Source organism: Mobula hypostoma, chromosome 14 (genome assembly GCF_963921235.1).
Source record: "Mobula hypostoma chromosome 14, sMobHyp1.1, whole genome shotgun sequence".
NCBI lineage: Eukaryota > Metazoa > Chordata > Chondrichthyes > Myliobatiformes > Myliobatidae > Mobula > Mobula hypostoma.
The window spans coordinates 33,058,858-33,078,093 of NC_086110.1; the positions used below are offsets into that span (position 1 = coordinate 33,058,858).

At 42.4% G+C, this 19,236-nt stretch overlaps 1 protein-coding gene across 2 annotated transcripts in view; it reads left to right on the top strand.

The window, feature by feature from the left end:
• Window positions 1–19,236, top strand: part of si:ch211-212o1.2 (uncharacterized protein LOC492735 homolog) — a 170,167-nt gene that overhangs the window by 13,248 nt on the left and 137,683 nt on the right. Inside the window, exon 2 of one of the 2 annotated variants that reach the window (XM_063066914.1) lies at window positions 12,901–13,020. The exons of the other annotated variant lie outside the window; for it this stretch is intronic. Coding sequence (XP_062922984.1) covers window positions 12,901–13,020 — 120 coding nt within the window. The remainder of the gene's footprint in view (window positions 1–12,900; window positions 13,021–19,236) is intronic. 2 annotated transcript variants of the gene reach the window in all.

Consider the following 19,236-nt stretch of genomic DNA (forward strand, 5'->3'; position numbering starts at 1 on the left):
TGAAGGAAGTGGAAGCTTTAGAGAGGGTGCAGCGGAGATTTACCATACCTCTGGATTGGAGAGCATATCTTATGAGGAAAGGCTAAGTGAGCTAGGGCTTTTTCCATTGGAGCGAAGGAGGATGAATGATGACTTGATAGAAGTATATAAGATGATAGTCGTCATAGTCATAATTTATTGATCCCGGGGGAAATTGGTTTTCGTCACAGTTGCACCATAAATAGTAATAAAACCATAAATAGTTAAATAGTAATATGTAAATTATGCCAGGAATTAAGTCCAGGACCAGCCTATTGGCTCAGGGTGTCTGACCCTCCAAGGGAGGAGTTGTAAAGTTGATGGCCACAGGCAGGAATGACTTCCTATGACACTCTGTGTTGCATCTCGGTGGAATGAGCCTCTGGCTGAATGTACTCCTGTGCCCAACCAGTACATTATGTAGTGGATGGGAGACGTTGTCCAAGATGGCAGGCAACTTGGACAGCATCCTCTTTTCAGACACCACTGTCAGAGAGCCCAGTTCCATCCCTAGAACATCACTCAGCCTGCTGCCCCAGCACACAACAGCAAACGTGATCGCACTGGCCACCACAGACTCTTAGAACATCCTCAGCATCGTCCGTCAGATGTTAAAGGACCTCAGTCTCCTCAGGAAATAGAGGCGGCTCTGACCCTTCTTGTAGACAGCCTCAGTGTTCTTTGACCAGTCCAGTTTATTGTCAATTCGTATCCCCAGGTATTTGTAATCCTCCACCATGTCCACACTGACCCCCTGGATGGAAACAGGGGTCGCCGGTACCTTAGCTCTCCTGAGGTCTACCACCAGCTCCTTAGTCTTTTTCACATTAAGCTGCAGATAATTCTGCTCACACCATGTGACAAAGTTTCCTACCGTAGCCCTGTACTCAGCCTCATCTCCCTTGCTGATGCATCCAACTATGGCAGAGTCGTCAGAAAACTTCTGAAGATGACAAGACTCTGTGCAGTAGTTGAAGTCCGAGGTATAAACAGTGAAGAGAAAGGGAGACAAGACAGTCCCCTGTGGAGCCCCAGTGCTGCTGATCACTCTGTCGGACACACAGTGTTGCAAGCACACGTACTGTGGTCTGCCAGTCAGGTAATCAAGAATCCATGGCACCAGGAAAGCATCCACCTGCATCGCTGTCAGCTTCTCCCCCAGCAGAGCAGGGCGGATGGTGTTGAACGCACTGGAGAAGTCAAAAAACATGACCCTCACAGTGCTCGCTGGCTTGTCTAGGTGGGCGTAGACACGGTTCAGCAGGTAGACGGTGGCATCCTCAACTCCTAGTCGGGGCTGGTTGGTGAACTGGAGGGGAATCTAAGTGTGGCCTGACCATAGGCAGGAGCAGCTCCAGGACAAGTCTCTCCAGGGTCTTCATGATGTGGGAGGTCAATGCCACCAGTCTGTAGTCATTGAGGCCGCTGGGGCACGGCGTCTTCGGCACAGGGACGAGGCAGGACATCTTCCACAGTACAGGAACGCTCTGGAGCCTCAGGCTCAGGTTGAAGAGATGTAGATAGAGTGAACAACCAGTGCCTTTTCCTCAGGGTAGCAAGGGCCAATATGAGAGGACATACTTTTGAGGTGTTTGGAGGAATTTATAAGGGGGATGTCAGAGTGAATGGTAGATGCATGAAATAAGCTGCCAGAGATGGTGTTAGAGGCAGATACGTTTGGGACATTTAAGATGGTCTTAGGTAGGCACATGGAAGAAAGAAAATTGGTGCGCTATGTGGGAGGGAAGGGTTGGATTGATCTTGGAGTAGGTTAACTGGTTGGCAGCACATTGTGTGCTGAAGGGCCTTGTATTGTGTATTGTCCTGTTCTATGTAAACACTTTTGTACTATTACATAAGGTTCCTTACCTGGCCAACTGGTTTTAATTTTGTGCCATGCATGAAGTATATATTTGGCATGCATTCCAGGCTCGAACAGGGTGTTATATTGCTGATGAAGAATTGTTACTTAGATTAAGAACCAATGATTGTGAAACTGTACACCAACAAGAATTAGCACCTTGCAAAGCAGAGAATAACAAGTGCTTCACAAGAAATGCTCACTTTGAGAAAGTACTGGCACATTTTCAGGCGATCAACAACTGAGTTTACTCTAAGATAAAGCAAATTTGACTTCAGATAGCCCTTCAGCTTGGCGCTGATTTGTTTACATAGATTCAATGCACATAATTTTACTTAGCAGGGTAATAACTTTTACTGAGTATTTGTAAACAGATAAAGTCACTCAATTGGATTTTTTTCCAGTTTAATTCTATACTCAAGCATTCAAACTTAACATTAATTTTCAAATTATACTTTAAAATCAGTGTGTTAAATATGATAGTCAAATAGATACTTTGAAAGGTAATATTTTTCAAGATGTCTAATTTGCTTCGGTGAATGAGTTGCACACAAGCCACAACTTATATGATCTGCTTTTGAATTAGATAATCAACTTTAGCATATGTAGCTTATCATTTTAGTTCCAAAATCTGACTGTAATTTTTAAATTTTTTTTTGTAACAAGGACAGTAAATGGATTGGTTCATTTTTCTCTTCCTGTGGTGACCCATGTTTGCTTTCTATAGAGTGTAAAGAATTCACAGCACAATCAATTACTTTCTATTAGATACTTACAATCGGGTGGGAAAAGGTACTCCCTTCATTGTAGGAGATGTGAAATCTGTCTACAGGCTTGGTTAGCTTGACAAATACAAGAAAATATTGTGAATAAACCCCCAAGAATATTACAGCAGATTCCTGGTACCTTACTCAGTGGAATTTGGATGTCATGGAATACTGGTTAAAGTAAAGATGACAAAATATTTTTGATGTTTAAATGAATTTGACCACATTTATTCCATAGTTTTTAAATTATATGCACTGCAAGCAGAATGATTACAGTATTATAATTTCTGCCCTTCAGTAGGCAAAGTAAATTTATTAAAGCAACACAGACAAAACGCTGGAGGAACTCAGCAAGCCAGGTAGCATCTACGGAAGAGAGTTCCAGCACCTGCAGATTTTCTCTTGTTTGTAAATGTATTAAACAACTTTTAGTTGAAGCTTTATTGTCATAAAACTGTGGCAGGACTGAGGAGTTGCAACCCAAAAACCATGACTAGGTAATTGGGAACTTTGGATGTTGAGAGATATCGAGGTTTGAATGAAGAGAAATATAGGAGTTATTGGGAACTAGTGATGGGGGAGGCCCATCAAGACTACAGTGTATGTAGGAAGATGCCTAAAAGGAGATTAGGAGGGAAAAGGGGGATTATTAAATTTTACCGGCAGAAAAATTGATCAGCATGGATATACTCTTAGTGGCTACTTTATTAGGTGCATCTAATCAGCCAATCGTATGGCAGCAGCAACAGGACAGTTATGGTCATGAGGTTCAGCTGTTGTTCAGGCCACACATCGGAATGGGGATGAAATGTGATTTCAGTGATCGTTGGTGCTAGACAGGGTGATTTGATCTCCTGTGATTTTCACACATAACAGTCTCTAGAATTTACAGAGAATGGAGCAAAAAAAAACAAATTAAAAAAAATCCAGTGAGCAGCAGTTCTGGGGGCAAAACCGCCTTGTTAATGAGAGAGGTGAGAGGAGAATGGCTGGACTAGTTCAAGCTGACAGGAAGACGACAGTAACTCAAATAATCACGCGTTACAACAGTGGTGTGCAGAGGAGCATCTCTGAATGCACAACATGTTGTACCTTGAAGTGGATGGGCTACAACAGCAGAAGATCACAAATATACACTCAGTGGCCACTTTATTAAGTATAGGACGAACCTAATAAAGTGGCCCCTGAGTGTTTATAGTGGTTGAGTGGCTTGTTTCTACACTAACACGAGGAAATCTGCAGATGCTGGAATTTCAAGCAACACACATCAAAGTTGCTGGTGAACGCAGCAGGCCAGGCAGCATCTCTAGGAAGAGGTACAGTCGACGTTTCAGGCTGAGACCCTTCGTCAGGACTAACTGAAGGAAGAGCTAGTAAGAGATTTGAAAGTGGGGGGAGGGGAGATCTGAAATGATAGGAGAAAATAGGAGGGGGAGGGATGGAGCCAAGAGCTGGACAGGTGATTGGCAAAAGGGATATGAGAGGATCATGGGACAGGAGGCCTAGGGAGAAAGAAAAGGGAGGGGGGAAGCCCAGAGGATGGGCAACAGGGGTATAGTGAGAGGGACAGAGGGAGAAAAAGGAGAGAGAGAAAAAGAATGTGTGTATATAAATAACGGATGGGGTACGAGGGGGAGGTGGGGCATTAGCGGAAGTTTGAGAAGTTAATGTTCATGCCATCAGGTTGGAGGCTACCCAGACGGAGTATAAGGTGTTGTTCCTCCAACCTGAGGAACATATATAACATTAGATTTATCAGAAAAGGTTGTCAGTTTTTCTGACCCCTAGTCCTGATTGTTCAAAACCAAAGCACATAGTCCTGTCTTCTTTTGAAATTGTTGGGCGTTTCTTTTCTCAGTGCATCACTGTTTGAGTTCACTACATAGACTAACGAATTTAAAACGTGTCAGGAAATTTCTTTCAGGCTGAGAATGGGTCTTCAGGTTCTTAGTGATGGACTTAACAATAAGCATTTTATGTAATAATCAGAACAGTATTTTACATAATAACTTGAACAGGTTAATGAAGAGAACCAGGTTAATTTCAGTCCAAGCTGCCTGACCTGCTGGGTTCCTCCAGCAGTTTGTGTGTGTTGCTCTGGACTGCCAGCATCTGCAGAATCTTCTGTGTTTATAATGAAGAGAGCCCCCTGACTTCTGTCACAGAGAATTTTCAGTTTTATGCTGTGTGAGTAGCATTATAAAGACCACTATTAGACAGCGTTAGACAGCGTAATATAGATAATTTGGATTTTGTAGTCAGTGAGGAAGCAATGAAAATCCCATTCACTGTACTTATGCTGGCCATGGGCTTTTGCAAAACATGGTAATTAGAGTTATAGTTTTGCACTCAAAGGAATCAGAATGATGTTTCTTATCACTGTCTTATATGATGTGAAATTTATTGTTTTATTGCAGCAGTGCAAAGATATGTTACCATGAATTGAAAAGTAAATAGTGCATAAAAATAAACAATGAGGTCGTGTTCATGGGTTGAGGGAAGATAAGAACATAAGAAATAGGAGCCAGAGTAGGCCATCTGGCCCGTCAAGCCTGCTCTGCCATTCAGTATGATCATGGCTGATCTGACCATGGACTCATCTCCACCTACTTGCCTTTTCCCCATAACCCTTAATTCCCCGACTGTGCAAAAATCTGTCCAACCTTGTCTTAAATATATTTACTGAGGTAGCCTCCACTGCTTCATTGGGCAGAGAATTCCACAGGTTCACCACTCTCTGGGAAAAGCAGTTCCTCCACATCTCGATCCTAAATTTACTCCTCCAAATCTTGAGGCTATGTCCCCTAGTTCTAGTCTCACCTACCAGTGGAAACAACTTTCCTGCCTCCATCTTATCTATCCTTTTCATAATTTTATATGTTTCTATAAGATCTCCTCCCATCTTTCTGAATTCCAGCAAGTACAGTCCCAGGCAACTCAATCTGTCCTCATAGTCTAAACCCCCTCATCTCTCGAATCAACCTGCTGAACTTCCTCTGCACCACCTTCAAAGCCGGTATATCCTTCCTCAAGTATGGAGACCAGAACTGCACGCAGTACTCCAGGTGCAGCCTCACCAGTACCCTGTACAGTTGCAGCATGACCTCCCTGCTCTTAAATTCAATCCCTCTAGCAATGAAGGCCAACATTCGATTTGCCTTCTTGATCACCTGCTGCACCTGCAAACCGACTTTCATGATTCATGTACAAGCACTCCCAGGTCCCTCTGCACGGCAGCATGCTGCAATATTTTACCATTTAAATAATAATCTGACCTTCCATTTTTCCTTCCAAAGTGAATGACCTCACATATACCAACATTGTACTCCATCTGCCAGACCCTTGCCCACTCACTTAACGTATCTATATCTCTCTGCAGACCCTCTGTATCCCCTGCATAATTTGCTTTTGCACTCAATTTAGCAAACTTGGGTACATTACACACGGTTTGCTCTTCCAGATCATCAATGTATATCATGACCAGTTGCACCTACCCCCGTGGCACACCGCTCACAACTGATTGCCGACCAGAGAAACAGCCTTGTATCCCAACTCTCTACTTTCTATTGGTTTACCAATTCTGTCTCCATGCTAATACAGAAATTTGAATTCAGGCATTCAGAAATCTGATGGCAGAGGGGACAAATCTGTTCCCAAATTGCTGAGTTTGGGTCTTCATCCTCTCGCACCTTCCCCCTGGTGGTAGTAATAAGAAAACATATCCCAGATGGTGAAGGCCCTTAATAATGGATGTTGTCTTCTTAAAGATGATGGCCTCAATGGTAGGAGGGTTGTGCCCATGATGAATCTAGCTGAATCTACAACCCTTGTGATCTTGTACATTGGGTCCTTCATACCAGCTGTGAAGCTGGACAAAAATGGTACATGTAACCAATCACGTTGAAGAGTCTTTAATGAGGTTCTCAGCTCTGGTCAGGTTAATTGTAAAAGCATTCCAGGGTGGTCCGTAAAGTATTATCTTGAGGACCTACCGTTGCAGATGTATTGTGTGTTTTGGAACTGTACTTGTACACATTCAGCTATTGAAAGGCATTTCCTTTGAGTGCTTCACCACTGAGGAGTCACCTGGTATACAGATGGAGGGGTAGGGTTGCCGTGGGTGCTGAGAGTTGGCATGGCATTTTTTTTCGAGAGAGGAGTTGGGGTTCTTGACATTTGGGCTAATACGTGGGAGGAAAGGGGTCTGCGGGTTCCGGTCAGCTACTTAAAAGCAGGCCCCGATGGGACCATCACAGCCAGGTCCCCATTTGTAAAACAGCCTGTGAAGTCCTGTTTGTGCATGTCGTCTGCAGGCCACATTTGTGTGGACAGAAATCACAGCAGTGGCATTGAGGGACACATTGTGCAATGTTGAAGCCGCTGTGCTTGTCCAACTGTGCCATCACATCAGGCACGTGAAGTCTGGAAGGAAAATCATGCGTATTGTTGTAAGCTCTTTAACCACAGCCTTTTCGTAGAAATTGTATGATGCAGCTTACATAAATGTTGTATTAAATGACTAAAATTCACAAGATCTGAAGCAGAAAATGTAAGTTTGGATATATTGTTCATTGTAACACATGGACCCAAAGAGAAGTATATAATAGAGAAAGATAGGGAGAAGAACATAATAATGAAATAAAGAAGGAAAAGGTAAAAGTGAATCTTTATAAATAACTACAATCTGAAGAATAAGATTGCACAATAGTAATTTTGCACTGCCAGAACATTTTTTGCAATGTTGTTTTAAAAAAAATCACTTGCGTTGGAAAGGACAGGTTTCAATTTTTCTAGTATATAACTGGGCAAATAATAATGTTTCAAGGCCACAGTTTCAAGAATGCTGCAGTCTCTCATGAAGTGAAACTTGTGCATTGAATTACATATGCATGGATACTGTATGGCCATATGAACCATGGCCTCAGATACGTGTGGCACATTGAACTACTTCAAGTCCATATGGCATATAGAGGCTTCTTAGATTTCCTATTACAGAAGCACCAGGAGATACTGTAAATATTGAGTACTGCATCTCCTCCTTTTTTCCTCATTAATATTCTATACAGACACTGGTTCCAGCTGGCTCTCCAGGTGAGGGTTGATTCACACTAGGCTGTGAATATAAACAGATGACAAGTCTACAGTCAGAGATGATTGCATCATACTTTCCAAGCCAGATGTAGGAATAATATTCAGTGTGAAATGGAAGATCTCAGATGTTGATGGTATTATTCAAAATAAACAGATAACCGTGTTTTGAACTGTGGCAAGCTATTGGTGAATAACTTCGACTTATTCATAGAATGTCATCATTCAAAATTTCATATACAAAATTATGGGGGGTATAGATAGGGAAACTGCAAGTATGCTTTTTCTGCTAAGGTTGGGTGAGACTAAAACTAGAAGTCATAGGTTAAGGGTGAAAGGGGAACATGAGCGGGAACTTCTTCACTCAGAGGGTGGAAAGAGCTGCCAGCAGAATTGATGGATGTGGGTTCTATTTCAACATTTAAGAGAAATTTGGGTGAATAGGTACAGTACATGGATGGGAGGAGTGTGGAGGGCTATGGTTTGGGTGCAGGTCGATGGGACTAGGCAGAGTAATAGTTCGGCATGGACTAGATGGGATGAGTGGCCTGTTTTTGTGCTGTAGTGTTGGTGATTGTACGACTATAACTTATACCCCTGAACTGAGCAGGCAGATAAAGGTCCTTGTTTGTGGACCTTGGAGTCACATATAGGCCAGAATGAGTAAGGAAAACTAATTTTGCAATTCAGAAAGTGCACTGTGAATACTTCAGTGCATTGTATTCCTCTGGATGGTGAGGAGTGATGGCAGAAGATGGATTCATAAGTTAAAGAGTCAGAGGTGTTATCATGAACATTTGTAAATGGAATGAGTGTAAATCAAGCAATTGCTCTTAATAAACAAATGCAGTGTTCAGAACGTCTAACTCTTAAGTACTAGATCCTTTTTCTTATCACCCAGTCCAAGTCATTGCTTCTACTGTGTGAATCTTAGGTCAATCTATCAGTTTGATGCTCATATTTGGTCTTCAGTTAAAGTAACCTTGATTCGCCTGTTGTGGGTTGTTTCAAGAAACTACATGCTGCTCTTTCTCAAGCTCTCCAGCGGCTATTGCAGTTGGGTGTTGATCAAATCTTTGGGAGATGGAAGTCGTTTTACTAGAAGGTCACTGTTTTGGGTGTGTCTCTTTACCTCTGACCCATTAGATGCAGTAAAAGTCAACACATTCTCAGAGGAGGTAGCTACCTGGGGATTCTAACTAGTTTTTGAGTTACCAAAGGAAATTGAACTGCACAGAGAGAACATTTCAATAAAATTGGCACAGGAATTTTCCCAGTTGGAATGGAGTATGTATCATTATTGGCCCACGTGAATTGAAGCAATCCATAATTTGGTCAATGTTAGTGAATCTGTGGAAAAGTCTGGTTTGAAAGCAGTAATTTGTTTTTGCTGATTTATTAGTTTTCTGCGTTCAGGCCTGCTCAGAACCCAATGGACGAACGATGAGGATGTTAACACTTCAATTCAGTTGCATCTAAATTCAGAAATTTGCATAATCTCTTGAAAAAGAATCCTTGCCTGAGATTGAGATTGTGTTTTAAAATATAAGTTTTGCTATCAGTCAATTAATGTTTTGCTTGTAAGTTAAGACTTGTGTAGTTGAAGGTTATATTTGGTTTGCAACCCTCAGCAGTTCAGTATGGACTTACTGTTTAGCACCTTTTTGAAATTAGATTTTTGTACAGAACTAAAAACAGTTTGCCCTTCAATTCTCTGGAGTCTGAAAGTTACTTGTTATTGAAGGGTGGAATCTTGACTCTCGTATGGAATCTTGACTATCCAGTTTTGTCTTGTAGTATCCATCAGGAACAGAGTCTCCCATCAGAAAGAGTTAAAGAGGTAAATCACAATACAGTGGATGCTGGTTAATTGGGACACATTGAGACCAGCACAATTTGGCCCAATTAAGTGGCTGACCCAATTAGCCAAAGTTTCATGGAAATAGTTAAAAAGGTATAAAAAAAAGACTTTTAAATTAAATTACAACACTACCAATATGGCTGGTGGCTCTGTCATATCAGATGATGACAGGAAGCCTGTGCAGGACAGTTTTTAAAGTGGAAAGGCCGTTGCAGCAGTTCCGCTGGCTTGACCTCAGAAAGCCAGGTCCAGTGGTATGACAGCTGGGGTCTTCCTTGGTTACAAGGGAATGACTCTGACATTTTCTGTGCCTCGCCACGGAAAACTGCAAAACTGACTTCCTGGCCATTGGATCTCACTGTAGATTTCATGCCAGAGCTGACTTCACACGCGTTTCACACGCGTGTCCCGATCTCACTGGGATATGAGACCTGCCAGCTACCCTCACCTGGTTTAGCCCGCCTGTCAAAGTGGGGCACTGGGATGTGTCCGTAGTTGCATGCAAACAGTTACTTCGAGCCACAGGAGAGGACTGAGTGTATGGTGGGGTCCAGAGGTAACATTCAAGATGATTACTGATACATTCAACAAGCTTCTAACTTGTTGAAGTAGAGAAATTGCTTCATTTTCACTCCCAGCCGCTTCTGGCATCTCCATGCCTGAATATTTGAAACTGCAGCGAGCAGAACAGTTCTAAATTGTCTTATTGCTTATTTCCCTCCAACTATCAGTAACAAAAATCACTGCTTTTTGAACACAAATGCATGCAACTGATGCTATTTAAAAATTGTTCACTTTAAGCATGGTGTAGTGTCCATCAGCCACACAAGTGCATGTGACTGGTGCTTGTTAGAAACTGTTTAACTACTCAATCCTGTTCCAATTAAGTGGCTGATGGCCCAATAAACTGGAATCCACGATATTCCTTTAAGACACAAATACTCAACAGGAAGTGTCCTGTCGAGCCCATAGTATCCCAAATAAATGAAGTGAAGCCCGGCTATTTTCTTAATAAATTTTGTTCATTAAGGGTTGTCCCAATTAAGTGTCTGCCCTGATTAACCTATGGCCCAATTACCTGGAATCCACTGTTTAAGAAGAGACCCAACAGTTTCAGCATGAGATCAAATAAACTTGCTTTTCTTCAGCTGCTTCTCAGGTGAATGGGGATGAAGATGTTTTTAGCTAATTTGAAAATAAAATGTAAATCCCTACCTGTTGTAATTGTTACTTTGGAGTCCAGTGCTGTGAGTAACAGCACAGAGTATTGTGCACCCCTCCCTTCTATTTAAAATGCTTTTGATGTTCAGTTTGTGAGGCAGAATGTTGCCAACATTTTGGAAATAAAATACCTGCAGCAACGTCTCAGTGATCATTTCCCCAGGAAGGAACTTCATTAATCCCCTGGCTTTAAATGCTGCACTTTGAAACAATTAGATAGTTGTATCAAATTTTATATTTAGACATCCAATGAATTGTTTACATCCTGGAATGGCATTCTATTTGCATAAATTCTAGGTTGATTCTTGCATAATTTCCAACTGCTTTTGACGCAGACGGTCAGTAATTCCTTCTGTTAAAACATGAAGGAGTGTAAAACATCTGAAGATTGGTAGGTGGAATTTAAGGCCTAGTTAATTAATAAATTAAAGTGTTTAATAGGATAAGACTTGGTTTATTAGCTGGCAACAATACCTTTAGTGAAATCCACACCTTATAAGTGTCTGATGATAGAATTCTTGATCTAAGCTAGTCTGACCTGGTTTGACAGTAACTTTATTCTGTGCATTTTCTTTGAAGCTTGCTTACATCGTGCTCTGTCATTAGTTTTTCCTGGTGTCAAATATGGCTTCCGCAGGAGGCCTTGGATGTCATGAGGCAATCCCTCCGTAGCGGTCAATTTGATTTATAGTTGTAAGTCTGTAACCCTGGTGCAAATGCTCTCAATAAGGTATGGAAGCAGTATGATGCCTAGTTTACATTTTGGGATTGTTGTCCTTTCCCCTCAGGCAGTCCCTTTGTATCGAGGATGATTTTATTTCCACTCCGGTTTTGTGGGTTGTGTGGTGGCTCAGGAAACCAATGGCAGAAACAAAAGACTTTTCCATAGATGAAACAGGTGGTGATTTATGAGGCGTGTTGGGTGATTTTTTTTGAGGGTGGAGGGACACACCTTCTGTAAGGTCACTGTGTCCTTCTGATACATGACTGCAAGGTTCTCTGTATCTTCACAAATGCTCCTTCTCCACTTCAATGTCAAGGGTCAGAGGTTCTCAAGAATTTGTGGGGATTTTGTATTTCCTCAAGGAGGCTTTCAGCACACACTTGAATCTTTTTCTCTATTGGCCTGGCAGTCCCTCTGTGTTGCAGAGCGCAGAATAGAGCATTTGTTTTGGGAGGCTGGTGTGAGGCATGGGAATGGTGTAGCCTGCCCACACTGGTGCATTCTGGGATTGTGCCTCACAGGCCGGAACATAAAGGTAAAAATGCACTTACTTTTTAAAAAAAAAACTAGCTACCTGCTGTTTCCATCAGCCTTCCATTCCAATTCCATACAGCAGAATTAAAAAGGCAAGAAAAAAGTATTGTTTCTTTGTTCAACCTGCCCACTCTGAAAGCTGGAACCTTTACACTAACAACTATATTTTCTCTTCACAAATATTTTGGAAAAAGTCTTCAGTTTCTGCTTTCAAAGGGAGGCCATGAAGTAATGAAACACGACAGAATTGAGGCCATTTCTGTAGCTGAGATAAACCTTTATTTATGATATAGTTTGTAAACTAATTTAAGTGACTCAGCAGGGAAGTGCTTTGCTGAGTGATGGATTAATTGGTCTTGGAACTGCAAAGATTTATGCTTCATATATAAATGCAGTGGTTATGTTTTACAACTATCGTGTAGATTGCTTAAAGCAGGCAATCAAGAATATATTGTTTGACCATAAGATTAATTGGTATGATATAAAATATTTTTATGAAGGATCAGACTACCAAAACTCCTTATTTAAATATTCTCTGAATTCATTTGTAAGTATCAGTTGCAACATTTTGAACTGACTACAATGCCTCGCAAGTCAAGGCGTTGTTTTAAATTGCCTTGGTTCAGGCAAGTTTTTAAAAAAAAAAGTATAACTTCGCATTGGCAGACACATAAGACGCGTAAAATAAAGTGGACCAAAATGCATTTAGTGTAGGGTATTGTGCTTACAACTTCATTATTTGGTTTTACGTTGAATTATCATTATTAAGATGAAACTACTTCAGTATTATAGTTTCCAAAACTTTCTTTTCCCCCTTTGTTCCCAGGAAAACGGTTACAGGAGTGGATCTGTGTCATCTTGTGTGTGTGTTTGGTGGCCATCAACTTCCTGTGCCTGGTGCTGCACTTTTCCATGGATCACTGTTTCAAATTAGCAATAGCCATTTGTAAGTATTATGCATGCATTGTTGATCTTACATTGTGTACCAAACAGTTGAGCAAATTATTACTGGTAAATTGCAGGAGATGGTGTGAATGAATGCTGGATTTGCACTGGCTCAAGGTTCAAGATTGTTTATTGCCATTGTTCAGTGCGCGAGCTTAAAGGAGAATAACATAATACTCCAGATCTGATGCAGCATAAGAAACACAATAAATACAAATACATAGAATTAGCTTATATACACAGACATAAAGTGGACATCAGGAGCCTGTGTGCATAAGGTTGCTCTGACGGGTAGTGGCGGCAGACATCCCACCCTGAAAAAACTCATTTCAGGGAGGTAGCACACCCGCCCCCCGCAACCCCATATTCCCCTCCCCCCCCCCCCGTTGACCTCCAAGGGTGTATGTAATACTTTGTTTAGTGATTTTGTCTAATCTGTAAACCAAGTTGGGTAATAGCTTGTTTATTTCGGCTTTTTTCTTAAAGATGTGTGGCTGCGTTCCAGCCACCGCTGTATTTTTCGCGGCCCGGAGGTTGGGGACCACTGAATTATGAGTCACTTATAAGTCAATAGCATCATAGCATTTTAAGTAACGTTTGGATATTAAACACACAGCACATATTTTCCTCATATGAACATATAAAATCATTGTAACACACCAATATCGCTGAATCAGTGGGAGCCCTGGGCTTGTTTCCCTGCAACAACACGGTCCTATCGCGGGGTGATGGGAGACAGCGATACTCAAAGGGGGTTCCTTATGTCCAGTCTGTTCCGCAATTTAGTTTTCATTGCATTCAGTGCCGAAAACTCCGCTTCGCAGAAATATGTTGGAAATGGAAGCAACGTTTTCAGTGCTTTCGTGGCTATCTCAGGATATTCAGCCTTGACTTTGATCCAGAATGCCAGCAAAGATGTTATGTCGAACATACTTTTCAGCTCACCGTCATTTGCGAGCTCGAGGAGTTGATCTTTTTCCCGCACTGACATGGATGATTCACCGGGGACATTCACAAATGGCTCACGGACCCATTCCTTTGCACGTCTTGGGTCACTGATGACCTCGTGTGCGTTAAAATTCAACAATGTGTGACAGGGAATAAGGAAAGTGGCAGTTGACTCATATTGTTTCATATCGCCAAATGATAGTGTTTCCTCACGGCCCGGTGGTTGGGGACCACTCTTAGCATGAAGAGAGACCAATCAGGATGCTTGGTCTCCCTCTCCCTCTCAAAAAAATCTATTTCCAGGATATTGTATATAATTTCCGGGTGTCAGGGAGCCACTATCGATATGCGGGAGACTCCCGGAACTTCCGGGAGAGGTGGGATGTCTGTGGTGGTGGTGAGTCTCAAAAACGAAGTTACCTTTGCAGCTTTTTGGCATTTTTCTTCCCATTATAAATGGCAATCTCTGATCATTTTTCTGCATTTATGGCTGTGGATTTGCACTGAGGACTACAATATATGATGCTACAGTCCACATGGAGAGATGGTAAATTGGATTAGACATTGGCTCGATGGAAGAAGCCAGAGAGTGGTGGTAGAGAATTGCTTCTCCGAGTGGAGGCCTGTGACTAGTGGTGTGCCACAGGGATCAGTGCTGGGTCCATTGTTATTTGTCATCTATATCAATGATCTGGATGATAATGTGGTAAATTGGATCAGCAAGTTTGCTGATGATACAAAGACTGGAGGTGTAGTAGACAGTGAGGAAGGTTTTCAGACCCTGCAGAGGGACTTGGACCAGCTGGAAAAATGGGCTGAAAAATGGCAGATGGAGTTTAATACTGACAAGTGTGAGGTATTGCACGTTGGAAGGACAAACCAACATAGAACATACAGGGTTAATGGTAAGGCACTGAGGAGTGCAGTGGAACGGAGGGATCTGGGAATACAGATACAAAATTCCCTAAAAGTGGCGTCACAGGTAGATAGGGTTGTAAAGAGAGCTTTTGGTACATTGGCCTTTATTAATCAAAGTATTGAGTATAAGAGCTGGAATGTTATGATGAGGTTGTATAAGGCATTGGTGAGGCCGAATCTGGAGTATTGTGTTCAGTTTTGGTCACCAAATTACAGGAAGGATATAACTAAGGTTGAAAGAGTGCAGAGAAGGTTTACAAGGATGCTGCCGGGACTTGAGAAACTCAGTTACAGAGAAAGGTTGAATAGGTTAGGACTTTATTCCCTGGAGCGTAGAAGAATGAGGATTTGATAGAGGTATATAAAATTATGATGGGTATAGATAGAGTGAATGCAAGCAGGCTTTTTCCACTGAGGCAAGGGGAGAAAAAAACCAGAGGACATGGGTTAAGGGTGAGGGGGGAAAAGTTTAAAGGGAACATTAGCGGGGGCTTCTTCACACAGAGAGTGGTGGGAGTATGGAATGAGCTGCCAGACGAGGTGGTAAATGCGGGTTCTTTTTTAACATTTAAGAATAAATTGGACAGATACATGGATGGGAGGTGTATGGAGGGATATGGTCTGTGTGCAGGTCAGTGGGACTAGGCAGAAAATGGTTCGGCACCGCCAAGAAGGGCCAAAGGGCCTGTTTCTGTGCTGTAGTTTCTATGGTTTCTATGGTTTACAGAAGTGGCATTGGTGTCTGTGCTAATCTGTAGCTGGATTTTCAGCAGAATTTGCTGATCACTTTTCACTGGTAATTAGAACTTTCAGAATGTTAGGTGTTGCTCCTTTTGAAACCAACATACCCAACAATAAGATGCATTTGACCTTTTTTTCTGGGTAGAAAAAGGACAGGTACTATCATATTGCAGTTTTAATAGTACAAATAAATGATAATAGCCCTGTACTCCAAACAATCAAGTCTTTCTTAACAAGTTATTTTGTGGGTCTTCATCACTTTAACAAGAAACATCAAAATTTCAGTTCTTCATTGAAACAAGAATATTTCCATTCCAATCAAATCCTCCTGTCCTTTTCTGATGTGGGATTGCAAACAATTGGATGAGGGTGCTGAAGAAACCAATCTCTAAATGTTAAAACACTTAAACTGTTGAATTAAATAACTGGAACACTTAAAAAAACAAAAGGTGCATTTCAAAATGTATTACTATCCTACTGCCAGGGGTAGTGATAGACGCAGATACATTGGGAACATTTAAAAACTCTTAGATAGGCAAATGGACGAATGAAAAATGGGAGACTATTGAGAGAGAAGGGTTAGGTTTATCTTAGGCTACGTCTACACTACGCCGGATAATTTTGAAAACGCCGGTTTCGAGTAAAAACGACAGGCGTCCACACTAAGCGTTTTTCAAAATAAGTCCGTCCACATTAGGCGGATATTTGGGCGAATCTCCTCCTACTGGGCATGTGCAGGACACACAGAAAACAAGCGAAGCAGAAACGATATACTTAGTGCGCATTTGTCCAGTTACAGAGTAGAAAAACTTTAAAGTAATTGCTCTTGGCTGTCGCACAGGAGGACTTAAAACTTAAAAAAAAAACAAATACTGGAGCGTATGGAGGCAACCGACAGGGAGTTCACGGACAGTATGACCCTGCTGACGACGAACGTTGAAAAACTGACTAACTCTGTTGCATTAATAAAGCACCTTGTTAAATGTATAAAACGTCTGCATCAGCGTTATCTTGTATTTCCATACAATGTTACATTAGGCTGTTACACATCTATTGTCACAGAAGTACTTGCATAAGTAGGTAAGCCACCTTCATACAAGCAAGGACAGAAAACAGGGCGAAGTGAGTATACTTATTCACTTCTTCACTTCGTTGTTAAAACATCGAACATCTGTTCCGGCACGTCATGACAGTGTTTTTAAATAGTCAAAAAAGCTCACTTTACAGTTTAACTCTCACGCCGTTCACACTGACTGCGCGTTATAACAGCAGTACGGCAGTGCTTGCGCAGTACCAAGCAGAAGCAGAAAAAAGCATTGTTGTTGTGGTGTTGTCATGACAGCGTTTTTAAATCTCTCTGGTTACCCCGTACACACTATGCTGGATATTTAGCATTTTCAGATTTATTCACTCTGGAGAGTGTTTTCGAAAATCTCTGTTTTCAGGGGCTGAAAACGCCGGCTCAGTGTAGACGGGAGGGCAAAACGAAGAGAAAAAGCTTTGTTTTCAAAATTACCTGGTGTAGTGTGGACGTACGCTGAGTTTAAAGGATCGACACAATATCGTGGGCTGAAAGGCCTGTACTGTTTTATCTTCTCTCTAAGTGTGCATGCTTTACACCTTGTTATGATATAATAGTGAACAGTAAGAACTAGCCTGACTGTAGAGTGAATAAGAAACTATTTCATTTCAAGGTTTATATTGGGCCTTGTTTAGTGGAATTCTGAAAGCTCGCTGTTAGTGACGCTGTGTCCTAATCTCTCTTCCAGTGACGATGCTGTATCATCTTCTTCCTAGATGGTGTGAGCATTAAAATACTTGCACTTAAAATAAATTCTGAATTAAATATGCGGTCCAAACTTTAAGGTGGAAGGAAGGTTGATTTTTCTGCCCAATCTACTCCTGACACTGTCAATTTTCCAAAATGTCCGTTTTCAAAATAGCCAGTTCTGGAGCACTGACGCTGAAGTGGATTAGAATTAGCTTTTGATCCTTAACTAGTGATGTACATACCCACTACCAGCAGATTTATACATTGTCCTGCCTGTACCTTGCTATCCAGTGTATATTTTATATTGTGTACAAAGTACACACTGCTGTCTGAGAGCCAGGGTTCTGGGTTCAGTCCTGGCCTGAGCTGCTGTATGTGTGGAGTTTGTATTTCTCTCCGTATCTACATAGGTTTACTCTGGATGTTCTCCCGCACCCCAAAGGTGGACGTATTACTCGTCCAATTGGGCAATGTAATGCCACCAGTGAGTCGGTGGGAGCAGAATTTTGTTGGGGGGGAGTTAGGGAGAATAAAGTGGATTTAGCAAATGGTGTAAATGGGCCATTTGCGGCCTTGGTGGGCTGTCCTTGGTTGTCAAGGCCTTGTTGGGCTGTCCTTTTGGGTTGACAAGGCCTTGGTGGGCTGTCCTTTTAGGTTGACAAGGACTTGGTGGGCTGTCTTGGTTGGCAAGGCCTTGATTGGGCTGTCTTGGTCGGCAAGGCCTTGATTGGGCTGTCTTGGTCGGCAAGGCCTTGTTGGGCTGTCTTGGTCGACAGGGCCTTGGTGGGCTGTCCTTTTAGGTTGACATGGCCTTGGTAGGCTGTCCCTGGTTGGCAAGGCCTTAGTGGGCTGTCCCTGGTTGGCATGGCCTTGGTGGGCTGTCCTTGGTCGACAGGACCTTGGTGGGCTGTCCCTGGTTGGCAAGGCCTTGGTGGGCTGTCCCTGGTTGGCAAGGCCTTGGTGGGCTGACCTTGGCTGGCAAGGCCTTGGTGGGCTGACCTTGGTTGACAAGGCCTTGGTGGGCTGTTCTTTTAGGTTGACATGGCCTTAGTGGGCTGTCCCTGGTTGACAAGACCTTGGTGGGCTGTTCTTGGTTGGCATGCCTTTGGTGGGCTGTCCTGTGCTCTATGACCTTATGTGGCTCATGTAAAACTGATAATTCAGGACTTGGGTTATATGGTGCTAGCTGTTTCTTTTTCCCACAGTATTGGATGTTATTCCTATTAATACCCTGACACATTTTAACTTGCTCCTCTAGATACAAAGCAGAATGATAATTTTTCCAGTGAACCCAATAAGTTTAAAGGTAGCATAACAAGCTGGGCAAACAACAACCCACATCAAAGTTGCTGGTGAACGCAGCAGGCCAGGCAGCATCTCTAGGAAGAGGTACAGTCGACGTTTCAGGCCGAGACCCTTCGTCAGGACTAACTGAAGGAAGAGTTAGTAAGAGATTTGAAAGTGGGAGGAGAAGGGGGAGATCCAAAATGATAGGAGAAGACAGGAGGGGGAGGGATAGAGCCGAGAGCTGCACAGGTGATAGGCAAAAGGGGATATGAGAGGATCATGGGACAGGAGGTCCGGGAAGAAAGACGGGGGGGGGGGAACCAGAGGATGGGCAAGGGGTATATTCAGAGGGACAGAGGGAGAAAAAGGAGAGTGAGAGAAAGAATGTGTGCATAAAAATGAGTAACAGATGGAGTACGAGGGGGAGGTGGGGCATTAGTGGAAGTTAGAGAAGTCGATGTTCATGCCATCAGGTTGGAGGCTACCCAGATGGAATATAAGGTGTTGTTCCTCCAACCTGAGTGTGGCTTCATCTTTACAGTAGAGGAGGCC